Raw genomic sequence first — 15,943 nt, forward strand, 5'->3', positions numbered from 1 at the left:
AAAGTTAGGGTTCATTAAAATGAAGGAAAACAAATATATTGATCTGAATTATAGCAAATTAATTTTAAATTCATTCAGGTACAATTACCAAACATATCTCAAGGTCTTTTTATTTATTTAATAAACTAATTATATAAAACTATTATCAGTGCACTACTGGTTCTATGCCTTTATTAATAAAACTTATTTTTTTAAAAATACAAGGCTTGAGACATTTATAAAAATGCCTTCTATATTTCTGTTTTGTTTTTCACTCCATTGTACCGAAATCGTACCGAAACGTGATGTCTGAACCGAACCGTGACTTCAGTGTACATTTCCACCCTTAGGATTGTCTACATATGAATTACGTTAAGCTATGGTTAAAGTGGAACCGCCAGACCTGGAGATCGGCTGAATGGTTTCCTAAACGGTAAACAAACAATTGTTTTACTCGGAGGTGGAAAATAAGCTTAATTCCCCAAATGGTAGAATCCCTGTATCGTTAGCCAGGTGCTCTGCCCTGACTTCTTATGATACAGTGCATGTGTAAGATACAAACTTCCAGGTTGGCACAAAAATATTTTTGATAAGTATGCTGATTTTTATTAAGTCACGCTCAGAAATGTGTCATTTGCATATTAAAATCACAAAAAAATCAAGCAGGTGGTACGTACGACCACAACCCCCCACCACCCCAGTCCCGCTCACCTTTTTTACTTTTTTTAGGAATTTGCAGCTCTGATTGTGAATTTAGACTTATGTTTACATTTTAATTATTTGAGTTTTCCATAGTTGTGTTGACATTTCTGTCTTGGGATTATAATCAAAGGAAGGTTAAGTTTAAAATAAAAATGTTTAAAATGTAATATATTTTTTCTCCTTGTCCTTATTTTAAAAGGTTCAGAAAAAAAATCTATAATTATCGATATCGACCGATATGAAATACTGATATCGTGATAAAGTTTTCAACCATATCGCCCAGCCCTAGTTGAAATCAATAAAGTTTACTAAATGACAAAACAGAGAGAACAAAAATATTTAAGAGAGATAGAAAGGGAGGCTTATATCCAGGGCACTTGTACATAATGATTAGGGATTTGGGATTATTTTCATAGTCGATTAATCTGTTGAATATTTTCTCGATTAATCAATTAGTTGTTTGGTCTATAATGTCAGAACAATGTGGAACAATGTTTCCCAAAAGCCCAGGAGGATGACGTCCTCAAATGTCTCGTTTTGTCCACAACTCAAAGATATTCAGTTTACAGTCACAGAGGAGAGAAGACACTAGAACATATTCACATTTAACAAGCTGAAATCAAATACATTTTTTACTAAATAAATGTAACTAAAAAAAATAAAATAAAAAAAGTCTAATCTATGACGGTCATAGTGTTTTGGCTCATCAGTGTAAATATATTGCAGATCCCTTAACCGTGTGCCCAAACCTAAAAACCTTAAAAAACAGCAACAAAAACTAATTGGCAGAAAAATATGTACTAATTTCACCATAATTTTAGCAACAATAAACCTGTTAATCCCTTTCCTGTCTAAACCACAGCTTCTCTCACTAGATTGAAAACAATCTCATATTCAATAGAATGAATATTCACATTAAATTGCAAAGATTTGCATGGTTGTAAAGTTGGTAATACAGAAAATTATATACTCTTTAGATGCTGTCAATACACCAATATTGTGTTTTTTTTTGTGACATTGCAAATGTAATTAAATGTACATGTGGTAGAGAACCCAAATATTTATGAGATCACCTTATTAAAATACATCAGTTTGGGTTAAGATACACAGGATAAAAAAATAAAAAATCTTTACATAAGAGCTAATTTAACTCAAGGCGCATTTCCATTACAGATTTTTAACCTATTGCGAAATGACGTGTTTCCATTAACCGATGTTATTCGACTAAACCGTAATTTTTTCCTCCTGCGATAAGTCATTCCAAAAATCATGGTAATGGACGTTGGTAGGTTTATATATATATATATATATATCAGAGCCACTGCACTAGACATTATTATTATTAATAGGAGACGTGGTGTGTTATCCAAGACCCTTATACTGTGAACGGCTCATATGAGGCGTTTCTCTCTCTTCTCGCTCATTTCTGCTCCGAGGTCTTGATCGTGGCATTTATTTGAGGTTTAGAATCCAGTATTCCGGTATTTATTTTTTTCTTTTAAGAATCTAATAATAAAGAAGATCGTATTCTGTACAAACTCACCACGTCTTCTAAGTCAGGTGACTATAAATGCGCAAAAACTGTTTTCATTGAATTGTTTTGCGAAATATTCCGTTTTCGAATTGCCTGAAAAACCACCTCATTCGAGCGTAAAAACTTTTTTGCGATAAACGGGAGTTTTCGCGCAATTGACATGTTTCCATTGTGCGTATTTTCAATTCGCAATTTTAATTTGCGCAATTTGAAGGGTAATGTAAAACCGGCTAATGCTACTTTGTAAATTACATTAATGCAGAACTCTATTTGTACTTATGCTGCGTTCACGCTATGTTGTAATTACCCATATTTTCGATATGACGTTTTATTGGGACCTCAAACTGGGAATTATGCACATCTAATTAAACATATAATCCAATGCCTAAATGAATCTGCAGCCAGACTGATCTCATGAAATGGCGTATGTATGACACAACACGCATAATCGCTTTTCAGCGTGTTTATGAACGCCGTCGACTTAACGTTACATTACTGTATATATAAATATATGACCTACCCCAACCTTGTCCCTAAACCTACCCGTCACTGGGGTTAATGCCATTTATGAGTCTTCCCCTACCATCCTAGGAAAAAAATATCGCTCCCCAGATGTAGATCTACATTTTGCTTCGTTTCGCTCAGACATTTAACAGCGTGTACATACACGCGGAATCACTCGGACATTTAACGGCATAGACATACACGCGGATAGCTCAAAATGTGTATAGATAACACGCCACTTGACTTGAAAGGGGCGTGTATGTTTACGCAAAAGTCATGATGTCATGTTGCTGCAGCAGTCAGGAGATACAAGTTGGAGCTCTACAAGGACGTGAAAGGTTTTTACAAGTTGAAATCTCGTATCTCTATAGCCTTTTAACGTTTTAACAATGTGCACACTACAATTAATAGACTATGAATTGAGTTGATTGATTTATAAATGCTGTGGAAAATAAGTTGTCTGTAAGCTATTTGTCCGAGTACCCTTTCCTCTCAATGTCAATTGTGAGACTGGCACACAATCCCCCAAAATTATGATTTGACAAGCCATTCTGGAGCCAAACCACGATTAGCTGATGATGACACCTCAAGAACGTGCACAGCAAGAGTCTCTCTCTCTCACACACACACACACACACACACAACAGTCCAGCACCGGCTTTCAGATCTGGCTCCATTCTGGAATAAAAACGCCCACTCAGATTACATAACATAAAATGTTGTTTCGTGTAGACTTTAATCGGTAGAATTGTTTGCTCACTCCTCACACAACACAAGGATTTCAATCAAATAATTGACTTCATTCTGAGCTGTATATTTTCAGTGATTTGCTTTAGTTTGTTTGAAGTCAGTTCACATTGGTTTAGCTTCAGCTTTCTGGCTACACAATCTGATATATAATGTGATTTCATGCTGGACCCAATGATAAGATAACTTTACACTACTGCTGCCTTCTTAAATTAACTTCATTTTCAGGTAGACGGCATTTGCTTTGAACAACAGCAGCAGTTGTACAGCAAATCGATACATTTACTAATCACAGTATTTAATAAAAAATGAAGAAAACAACAACTGATGGCAAAAGGTCTGTCTATACAATCCATAAAGTCATTTAACAACTCGAACACTAACGTAGACCTGGTTTAATATCTGTATGGCTATTCAAGTCAAAATAAAGAGCATCGGGTAGATCAGATTGGCCATGCTTACATTTGATGCATCTCTTGGCTTTCTCTCTTGGGTTTCTTATTTAAGTTCCAGGAATGACTTCAAGGCATTTACTACAATTGAATTTGATGGTCAGTAAAAGGTGCTTGAAAAATGTTGTTCAACCACTTCTGGATATCAAATCGAAATATTATGTGAAATATTGTGGGTTTTTTTTGCAACCTTGTTACCAAAATTGTCTGTACAATGTACAAGTGCAGGGCTTTGTTACTATTAATCAATAAACATTGAACTACAATGACAGGGAATCTATTAATAGCTAAATCTTTTATATTAGATTTCATAACCTCAAATATTTTATTAGGAATCTCTTATTCTGCCAGTACAGTTCAGTCATTTAACTAGTTTGTACTTATAATAGAAATAAATAAATAATCATCCAATACAACGTACCTGTGTGGTATTCCAGAAAGCAAGATTAGCTTACCCTCACACACTGTAAAAAATTATTTTTTGGTGAAGTAAATACTATTGAAAAAAACAAAAAAACAATGTAATTTACATGAAAAAGTTAGTTCAGGCAAGAATTAAAAAAAATAAATAAGTAAATTGCATATCAGTACTTAATTCAATCGAGTAGAAATGAAAGTGTAAATATCAACTCAATAAAATTAAGTAAAAATCACTCATGCACTGGTCCTTGAATAATTATTGAGGTTCATTTTTCACTGGCTTCCAGCTTATTTACACTGTTTTATCATTGATTTTTGTTGTCAGTATTAGTGACTTGCCATTTTGTGACATTTTGAGTAATTTTTTTGCTCAAAATGACACATTCAAACACAAAAACGACCCATCAAATGTTACCGCCGTTGTGTATTGTCTACCAAGTATTGAGGTCTTTGCATTCACATGTTGCTTAACATCTGACATGATGTAATATAAATTACTTAGATGATCTAAGTAAAGCACATACCATAAATGACTAACAAAATTCAATATTATTGTTTTAGTGAAATGCAAAGGAAATTTCAACTAAATTGATATTAGTGATATTGATGAATTGTTAATCAACCTTTTACAAGCCAAATTATAATTACTTATTTTCTGTAAAGTGTACTTAATTCCATATGCCAAGTAAATTTAACTTAAAGATTTCGATAAATACAGTGGCTACGGAAAGTATTCAGACCCCCTTAAATTTTTCATTCTCTTATTTTACAGCCATTTGCCAAAATCATTTAAGTTCATTTTTTCCCTCATTATTGTACACACAGCACCCCATACTGACAGAAAAACACAGAATTGTTGACATTTTTGCACGTTTATTAAAAAAGAAAAATTGAAATATCACATGGTCCTAAGTATTCAGACCCTTTGCTGTGACGCTCATATATTTAACTCTATTTCTTCTGATCGTCCTTGAGATGGTTCTACACCTTTATTTGAGTCCAGCTGTGTTTGATTATACTGATTGGACTTGATTAGGAAAACCACACACCTGTCTATATAAGACCTTACAGCTCACAGTGCATGTCAGAGCAAATGAGAATCAGGAGCTCAAAAACAGAATTGTGGCAAGGCACAGATCTGGCCAAGATTACAAAAAAAAATTCTGCTGCACTTAAGGTTCATAAGAGCACAGTGGCCTCCATAATCCTTAAATGGAAGACGTTTGAGACGACCAGAACTAGGGTTGGGTATCGTTTGAATTTGAACGATTCTGATTCCGATTGCGATTCCTTGTTTCGATTCCGGTTCCTAACGATTCTCGATTCCGATTCTTTTAAGAGGCAGGGTCAAAAAAGTTTAGCTAACCTTGCTAACCAACGGCCTTTCTGAAGGAAAAAATCCATTCTGAAGGAAATACTCCTGTAAAAATACTCCTTTTGTCACAAATTTAGCATTTTGCCGAGATTTCGTTATTTTTAGAAAAGTGAAGCCACACGTTGGATCTCCGACGTAAGGTACTCATGTTCGACTCACGTGGTTATGCCAACACTTCCGGTAGACGCTTCTTCGGTGTTGTTCAGCGGTTTCTTCTTCTGCTCGGCGGACTGTGAATATCGAAACTAGGAATCGAAATTTTAACTTTTGAACGATTCCGGGAAAAACGAAAAGTTAGTCTCGGTACTCGATTCTCGATACCCAACCCTAACCAGAACCCTTCGTAGAGCTGGCCGTCCGGCCAAACTGAGCTGTCAGGGGAGAAGAGCCTTGGTGAGAAGAACCCAAAGATCACTGTGGCTGAGCTCCAGAGATGCAGTCGGGAGATGGGAGAAAGTTGTAGAAAGTCAACCATACCATACCATACCATACCAACTTTATTTGTTTAGCACTTTACAACAACCTAAGTTGACCAAAGTGCTGTACAGAAAACATAAACATACAATTAAAAACCCTACATTCATCATTAGTAACAAAAAATTCATGGAGTCGACATCTTGCTAGGTGTCAAAAGCCAAAGAGAAAAGATGGGTTTTAAGAAGTTTTTTAAAAACAGGTAAAGAAGAGGCCTGTTTAACATGCAAAGGCAGATCATTCCATAGTTTCGGGGCAGACACGGCAAAGGCACGGTCCCCTCTGAGCTTACGCTTAGTTTTAGGCACAGTCAGGAGCAGTTGATCATCTGACCTGAGAGCGCGGACGGGTTTATACGAGTGAAGAAGCTCAGAGAGGTATGGCGGGGCAAGGCCATTTAATGATTTAAAAGCAAATAACAGAATTTTAAAATGGATCCTAAATTGAATAGGCAGCCAGTGTAGTGAAGCTAAAATCGGGGAAATGTGCTCTCGTTTACGTGTGCCCGTTAAAAGACGTGCTGCTGCGTTCTGTATCATCTGGAGACGGGTGATGGAGGACCCATTAACCCCTACATATAGTGAATTACAGTAGTCCAGCCGTGTAGTTACAAAGGCGTGGATTGCAGTTTCAAAATGTTGTCTTGACAAAAATGGCCAGTTTCCTCAAATGAAAGAAGCTTGATTTGACAACCGCTTTAACTTGACAGTCAAACTTAAGCTCATGGTCCACTTTAACACCAAGGTTTGAAATGCAAGGTTTAATGTAGGGAGCCAAAGAGCCAGGATCTATCGGTGGGGTCCCAGTGGTGCCTCCAAAAACCATCACCTCTGTTTTTTCATCATTAAAATGTAAAAAGTTCAGGGCCATCCAGGCTTTTATGTCTTTGACGCAATTGAGTAGATGTCCAACAGAGTTATCATTTCTCTTTTTAAGAGGTACATAAATCTGACAGTCACCTGCATAACAGTGGAATGAAATGCCATACTTCCTAAGTATGGAACCAAGTGGAAGCAAATACAAAGAGAAAAGTAGAGGACCAAGGACAGAGCCCTGTGGGACCCCACACAAGAGAGGAGCAGAGAAGGAAACATATTCACCTACACTAACACAAAAAGTTCGATCCGCTAAGTATGACCTAAACCATTCCAATGCTATGCCACTGATGCCCACCAACTGCCGTAAACGTGAAATCAATATTTCATGATCCACAGTGTCAAATGCAGCAGTTAAATCTAAAAGCACAAGGATAACACAGTCGCCAGAGTCAGTCGCTAAAAAGATATCATTAAAAACTCTTAAAAGAGCGGTTTCGGTGCTGTGCAAGGTTTTAAAACCGGACTGGAAAACCTCTAGTATACTATGTTCGTTTAAAAATGCCAATAATTGACTATGCACAATCTTCTCCAGGATTTTCGAAAGGAAGGGCAATTTGGAAATAGGCCTGAAATTAGTAAAAACCGACGGATCTAGCGCAGGCTTTTTAATAAGAGGTTGAACTACTGCATGTTTTAAGATTTCAGGGACCACACCCGAGGTCAGACTACTATTTATAACTGAAACCACAGATGGTCCTACAGTAGGGAAAACCTCCTTAAATAGTCGAGGGGGGACAGCATCATTAGGAGAACCCGTGGGCTTCAAGTGACCAACAACCTCCTCTAAGAAAGAGAAAGTCACCGGCTCAAAATGATCAAAAACAGCCGAGCAGGGGACAGAGATTGAGGGGTCAGAAGCTGGAGGTGCAATTTGGGACCTAATAGAAGTGACCTTATCAGTAAAAAAGCATAGAAAATTTTCACACATAGCAGTGGATGCCTCCATACAAGCATTCTGTGGGGCATTTAACATTGAATTAATGGTGTTAAACAAGACATGAGGCTTATGACAATTTGCCAAAATAATATCTGAGAAATGTTTCCTTTTAGCCTCTTTCACAGTTTCCTGGAAATGACGCCAGCAATCCCTTAAAATTTGGAGAGACACCTGCAGTTTGTCCTTCTTCCACCTGCGCTCAGCTCTACGGCACTCACGAGTCATGTCATTTAGCCAGGGCTCAGGTTTAGTTTTAGGCAGCCTGGATTTTAATGGAGCCACACTGTCCAAAACAGTTTGGCAGGTGGAGTGAAACCATGCGCTAAGCTCTTCTGTGTGCAATACAGACTCAGGAGTGATGGTGTTCTGACTAAAAACAGCCGAGAACTGAGCAGCAGTGGAAGGGTTAATCATGCGACAGCGCCGTGCAGCAGCGCGAGGTTTAAGTGTATGACAAAAAAGAGCAGTCTCAAATAACACAGGCATATGGTCAGAAAACACCGCGTCACATATCTCTAGATTAAGAACAGGCAAACCATATGATAAAACAAGATCAAGTGTGTGTCCATGTTCTTGTGTGGGTCCAGACACAGATTGCACAAGATTAAAAGACTCAATGAGGTTTAGAAAACCCTTTGTCATTTGCTTGTCAGGACAACACACATGAACATTAAAATCCCCAACAATAAGAACACGATCATATTTAGGCATGATTTCAGCCAGAAAATCAGCAAAATCATTTAAAAAGTCCTTGTTGTACTTGGGGGGGCGATAGACTACAACACACAGCACTGTGTGAGAGCGACCAATCTCAAATAAACTCATCTCAAAGCTGCTGAAAGCAGATGACAGCATGATCTGTTTACATTTATAATGGCTCTTATATACAGTCGCTATTCCTCCTCCTCGGCCAGATTTTCGCGGGGAGTTAAGGTAGCAGCAATCATGGTGTAAAAATTCTGTGAAAGCGCTGGACTCACCATCACTCAGCCATGTCTCAGTTACACAGAGAAAATCCAATCCTCGGGACGTGGAAAGTTCTTTTAAGACAAAAGTCTTATTTGCTAGAGATCTAGCATTTACCAGCCCAAACCTGGCAGGAACCGGTGGATCCGCGACGCTTGACGTTCGTGGAACCCGACCCAGAGACCGCAAGTTCAAGCAGGGGCCACGGGGCTGGAACACCTCTTCCGGGACGACGACAGGTATCAGCCAGGCGCCGACAGGGTCCAGCGAGCGTCGAGAAATAACGAGGCTTGGCACGTCTACAAGCTCAGTCCACAAAGGCGTCGAACACCATGCAAGGCGGGTCTTCAACCTCACCAACCGGCCACTACGTTTTCCCAGGGCGGGTGCGCTTTCGTCGGCGCTCTCGCCGAGAAGGTGGAGTCGGGGCGTGCCAAAGGTGAGCCGGGAGCCTCGCTAGGAGCGGGGGCAAAGTTTCACTAGGGATGGCTGACGCGAAACAGACGTTCCGAAGCTTTGCGAGATCCCGAAGCAAAAATGATTCGAAACACTGATCCGAAGCGTGATTCAAAACACCCACAGTCACGTGACAAAGGCTAAATGAAGCTTCTAAGTGTTTCATCAGGTGGAGTGCTCCGCCGAATCAGGGTTTGATTGATAGGTCGGTCGGGAAGGATCGCGTGAGCAAAGTGCACACAGAATGCCTATTCTTAAAGTCTTGTGCTGTTTTATGAAGGCAAAAACCCATATAATGGTTTCGATTTAAGTTAATTGGCAAAATATAACCCTAGAGACAATGTTAGTTTATACTTTTTACATCTCATGTTCGGCAAAAGCCAGACTCGAACTCGAGCACATTAATCGTTCTTTCAAGAACTATGCGCTACGATCAACGCCACTGTAGCTATTCGTTATAGGCCTGTCTTTGGTTAAAACACCCCTACCCCCCCCCCCCCCCCCCCATACACACACACACACACACACACACACACACACACACACACATATATATATATATATATATATATATCTAGCGTTATATTTTGCCAATAAACTAAAATCGAAACCATTATATGGCTTTTTGCCTTCATAAAACAGCAAAAGACTTTAAGAATAGGCATTGTTTCAGATCAACACCTGCAATTGACCACTAGGTGTCACCATGGAGACGGGTGTCGGATTGATTCGAAGCCTCGAATCAATATAGCACATTTGCTTCATCTGTTTCATTGCTTCACAAAGCCTCGATCTGCCCATCACTAAGTTTCACGTCCACCATCATCCAATTTTACTAAATTTTCAACCGAAAATCGCAGATCCAGCAGTGTTTGGCGATCATACACCAGCAAAGAGTCGACATCCCGGGCAAAAAGCAAAACAAACAGCAAAAACACACAGCAACGACAGTGACAGACGGCATGCCACACACACTGGCGCCATCTTGTGACGTTTCAGACGTTTCAAACCATCACTGCAGCAATCCACCAGTCGGGGCTTTATGGCAGAGTGGCCTGAAGGAAGCCTCTCCTCAGTCAAAGTTTGCTCCAAGGACTCCAAGATGGTGATAAATAAGATCCTCTGGTCTGATGAGATCTTAATTCTAAGCGGTATGTGTGGAGAAAACCAGGCACTGCTCATCACCTGTCCAATACAGTCTCAAAAGTGAAGCATGGTGGTGGCAGCATCATGCTGAGGGGGTGTTGTTCAGCTGCAGGGACAGGACGACTGGTTGAAATCGAGGGCCAAGTACAGGGATGTCCTGCACGAAAACCTTTTCCAGAGTGCTCTGGACCTCAGACTGGGCCGAAGGTTCACCTTCCAACAAGACAATGACCCTAAGCACACCGCTAAAATAACGAAGGAGAGGCTTCACAACTCCGTGGCTGTTTTTGAATGGCCCAGCCAGAGCCCTAACTTAAACCCAACTGAGCATCTCTGGAGAGACGTAAAAATGGCTGTCCGCCAACGTTTACCATCCAACCTGAGAGAAGTGGAGAGGATCTGCAAGGAGGAATGGCTGAGGATACCCAAATCCAGATGTGAAAAACTGTATTAGATCAGAAGGGTGCTTCTACTAAATACTGAGCAAAGGGTCTGAATACTTAGGGCCGTGTGATATTTCAGTTTTTCTTTATAATAAATGTGCAAAAATGTCAACAGTTCTGTGTTTTTCTGTCAATATGGGATGCTGTGTGTACAATAATGAAGGGGGAAAATGATTTTAGCAATTGGCTGCAATATAACATAGAGTGAAAAAATCAAGGGGGTCTGAATACTTTCCGTACCCACTGTATGGTTAGGTTTTTACTTTGCAAATCTTTGTAAATTTACTAGCATTTCTATCTGAGCGAAAAAAAATTGCCTTTTTTCAAGTAAATCCTACTCCAATTTTAACTCAAAGCTTGCTTACTCGAGGTATGAAGGTCCCAAACCCGCGGTCCGGAGTAAGTTCAGTCAACACGGTGTGTGAAGATCAGTCAACAGTGAACACACACACACACACACACACAACCAAATCCAGGATAATCTCATCTCTACATCTTTTTTTTAAACTTTCAACTATATTATACAATTATATTGTAAGCTAATTATAAATGTAAAAACAAGATTGATTGAAAAGGGGTCTTCGGTTGCAACCGTAATATGGCTGTATAAGATTATTTTTATGTTTGGCCATTTTTCCTCCACATTTCTTAAAAAGTGAGATGTATCACAGATGTATTTTTATTATAGAAATAAATTACATAGAAAACACCACGAAACACACAAAAAAACCTGTATTTCTACCCTGCAGATCCACAATGTGTGAGATTAGAATAAAATAAATAAGAGTACAATATACATTGATTTATGTTAAAATGTTACAAATAACAGTGCTTTATAATAAATATATGAATACATCTATTAGGGCAGTTGGCGTTAATGCATTATCATGCGATTAATTCAAAATCCTTAACAGGATAAAACATTTAATGTCAGAACGCAGGCTCACTATTGGCCAACATCACACACACGACCAGCGTCGGGAAGAGGAATTACTGACAGAATTTTCATTTTTTGGTGAACTATCCCTTCAAACAAGATGTGTAATTTCATGCAATTAAATTAGTGATTAAATTTAGTGTGCGATTAAATTTATAGCCCCTATATCTGTATAATATACTACCGTGTGAAATGTGAAATATAGTACTGTGTGAAAGGGCACGCATGTGCTGAACACCTCTGAAGTGAATAAGTTCAGAGAGGAAGTTGCAATGGCTACTTGCTCTAAAAATGAAAGTAATCCGCTTAATGTAAATTACATAACCTGCTTTCTGGAATACATCATCTCAGTGCATGTGGAAGTACACGAAGGTACATTTTAACAACATGTACTGTATTATTTCCACAATAGGTACACTCTATTAAATGTTTGTTGTAGAGTTAACCCAATTGTCAAGCATTCTGGAGAGTTCGGCACATTGTGAAGAACAGCTGAAGAAGTGCATCAGACAAAACGCACTCAAAGTTACAGCTCAATCGTAAACTTTGTGAAGCATCAGTGGCTGTCAACATTTTTCACTTTTCCAAATTAATATTCAAAGGCTCCATGATAAGTTCGTTGTTCAGAATTTACTGGATTCGGATTCTCAAAAATACGTTTTTCTCAATATTTCGACCCAAAATATTTCAGATATTGGAATAACTGGAATCTCAGTAAACAGCGGGACACATGACTATTTACGGTGACATGGCTACATATTTGCTTTGCAAAAACCACTGGAAATTTTCAACAACAGGCAGCGCCAAATTTCCAATTACACTTTAACTAGATTACACTTGAACCTTTGGTCCAATTACACATTGTTACCTAGTCAACCGTTATCTGAGATTTGTTATCATGATTGCCGAATGTAAATAGTTTTATCTCTAAAAACAGTTTAGCCTATAACGCTAGTATATAGGGCATAGAGTAATGACAAATAAAAATCGCTTTTTATTACCACTAACAAGGCTCAAAATAGCCCCACAGTAACACGACAGCATAACAAGGGTCCCTACATTCAATTGAGAACTTTGTCAGTGTCCGTACAGTTTAATAAGAAGATATTTTATACACACAGTCAACTTCGCGAATACAGGAAGAAGCCATCTTTGAAAAATAGTCTCGACCAGTCGATCTACGAACACCGATCCAAGTGCACTGAACTGTGCAGAATCTCATATGATCCGTTGTTTCCAGAAGAAACACAAACCGTTTTCTTCTCTTCAATATGTACACGTAGCCTACTGTTCGCGCTCACCTTATTCACATCTCACTAGCGTCATACTAGCGTAAGCGTTATAGGCTAAACTGTTTTTATAGATAAAACTATTTACATTCGGCAATCATATTGAAAACAAATCTCAGATAACGGTTGACTAAGTAACAATGTGTAATTAGACCAAAGGTTCATTTTGCGCCAGAGTTCTCCTTTAAAGGAGTAGTTCAGTTTTGAAAAAAAACTTTTGCAGATAATTTACTCACCCCCATGTCATCCAAGATGTCCATGTCTTTCTTTCTTCAGTCGAAAAGACATTATAATTTTGATGAAAACATTCCAGCATTTTTCTCCATATAATGGACTTCAATGGGGTCCTTGAATGGGGTTCAAGGTCCAAAAGACAGTTTCAGTGCAAACTGTTCAAAGGGCTTTTTGGCAACAAAAAAACATCAGACGATGAATAAGGGTCTTATCAAGCGAAACGATTGGTCATTTCAAACATAAATAACAAAGTTTAAGTTTAATAAGCTCAAATCCTCGCCTTGCTCTGTTCTGTGATGCGCGTTCGTGACTCTCCTGTTCGAACTCGTTCATCAAAATGAACGAATCTTTTCCCGAGTCAATTTGTTCATTTTGTTCGTTGAATGAACCAAATGACTCGAAAAAAGATTCGTTCATTTTGATGAATGAGTTCGAACAGGAGAGTCACGAACGCGCATCACAAAACAAGGCGAGCATTTGAGCTTATAAAACTTTGTTATTTATGTTTGAAATGAGCGATCGTTTCGCTTGATAAGACCCTTATTCATCGTCTGGTGTCGTTTAAAGCCCTTTGAACAGTTTGCACTGAAACTGTCTTTTGGACCTTGAACCGTTTGGTTCCCATTAAAGTCCATTATATGGAGAGAATCCTGGAATGTTTTCATCAAAAACCTTAATTTCTTTTCGACTGAAGAAAGAAAGACATGGGCATCTTGGATGACATGGGGGTGAGTAAATTATCAGCAAAAGTTTTTTTTAGTGAAATACTCCTTTAAATGCACTACCTGTCTAGCCAGGTGTTCATGCAGATTCAATAACAGTTTGTGTTTTCAAATCTTCCATCACATGTCATGATGTCTATCGAGTGCCAATTTGTTCCGTACTTCAGGATTTCTGTTTAGGAAACATAGTGATCCTCAATTGTAGGATTCTTTTAGAGAGCAAACACTTTAAAGTCCCTGTGAAATCAAAATTGAACCTATTTACTTTGTTAGCGCATATTACTAGTCTTGTGGTGAACAATTAATCCGTGCAAGTAAAAATATATTTAAAATATATATTTTACCTTGGTAATCTTTAATCAAAATCTGAAAAGTTACTTCCGGTCTGGAACGGTTTCTTTTTCTGATGACGTAGGTTTCACAGTTTGGGTGGGGAAACGCTTAACCACTCCCCTCAAACCGTTAGTTTGCTATGAGCGAGAGATGGAGAGGAGGAGCGCTAGAGTAAAACCCTGCCCTCTGTTCAATATTCCGTTTCACTTGGAAATACGTCACAGCACTGGAGAAAAATCGTTTGCAACTTCCGGTTCACGGGGACTTTAACCACATGAAGGATTCAGCGACTGAGGGCCCTCAAAATGAGCCCGGACTACTGAACCAGGGACACACTGAATGAGACACACACATAGTAAGCTTACAGAACAGTGACAAGAGTATTTATGATTAACTTTAATGGCATAATACAACACTTATAATAAGCAGATTAAAACGACTTCCATTGAATTATTTAGACTTGTGTTAATTGGGTTACATCTGAAAAGTGCTATTTTGCTAAATGTCAAGGAAATACCTGAGTGTGAACATTTCTGAAAGCAAAAGAATCCTTTTTGAAAAGCATTTATTTTGATTCCTCCTCACCAGTAGTCCACCTGTCGTCAATAACGAAAAGATTTTATTTTCATGAAGAATGTTGATCTCCAACCACAACTGTAACAAACACAGCAACATCTAGACTGCTCGCATACACTTGTTTTCTGCCGAACCGTTGCCTGTACAGGTGAGTTTCCAGCTATAATTCAAGAAGCCACAAGAGTAACGGACCTCATTCACAAAACACGAGCAGAATGAGTTTGTGAATCGCTCATAAAACGATCTAATCAGTGCATCAATTTACGCAAGAATGGTTATACAAACTATATACACACACACACACACACACACACAAGCAGAGTTCTCCTTGTGATTCATGAATGACAGCCTGAGAGTAGAGTTGTCAAAGTACAGACTTCGATACTGACATTTAAAAAAATTTGACCATTTCCCATTTGGCATTTTGAGCGCTGTTGAACGGATTCGTAAACACCTCTGATTGGCCGTTGTGTTCACACGCTGAACATATATCAGTCTCTAATTGGCTAAAGCGTCAAAGATTTCTATTTACAATATTTTTTGGAAGCATTGATCATTGTAGCCAATGTTCAGCGCGTGAACACGATAGCCAATCAGGTGTTTAAAGCAGTAGTTCACTTTTAAAAAAACTTTTGCTGATAATTTACTCACCCCCATGTCATCCAAGATGTCCATGTCTTTCTTTCTTCAGTCGAAAAGAAATTAAGGTTTTTGATGAAAAAAATTCCAGGATTTTCTCCATATAATGGACTTTACTGGTAACCAAACAGTTCAAGGTTTCAGTACAAACTGTTCAAAGGGCTTTAATCAATTCCAGACGATGAATAAGGGTCTTATCA

At 38.5% G+C, this 15,943-nt stretch overlaps 1 protein-coding gene across 1 annotated transcript; it reads right to left on the reverse strand.

Annotated features, from left to right (window-relative positions):
* Nucleotides 1-5,911: 5,911 nt before the first annotated feature.
* LOC148977472 (uncharacterized) lies at nucleotides 5,912-9,024 on the reverse strand. Its single transcript, XM_089134699.1, has one exon. It carries the CDS (start codon nucleotides 8,855-8,857, stop codon nucleotides 6,818-6,820), a length of 2,040 nt encoding a protein of 679 aa, XP_088990825.1. The 5' UTR covers nucleotides 8,858-9,024; the 3' UTR covers nucleotides 5,912-6,817.
* Between the last annotated feature and the right edge of the window lie 6,919 nt (nucleotides 9,025-15,943).

Source organism: Pimephales promelas, chromosome 9 (assembly GCF_988280905.1).
Source record: "Pimephales promelas chromosome 9, fPimPro1.hap1.1, whole genome shotgun sequence".
In the NCBI taxonomy this organism is placed as follows: Eukaryota; Metazoa; Chordata; class Actinopteri; order Cypriniformes; family Leuciscidae; genus Pimephales; species Pimephales promelas.

What these genes read in the sequence shown, in the direction of transcription:
- LOC148977472 (XM_089134699.1), bottom strand. Translation starts at nt 8,857, where the DNA reads ATGCTGTCATCTGCTTTCAGCAGCTTTGAGATGAGTTTATTTGAGATT.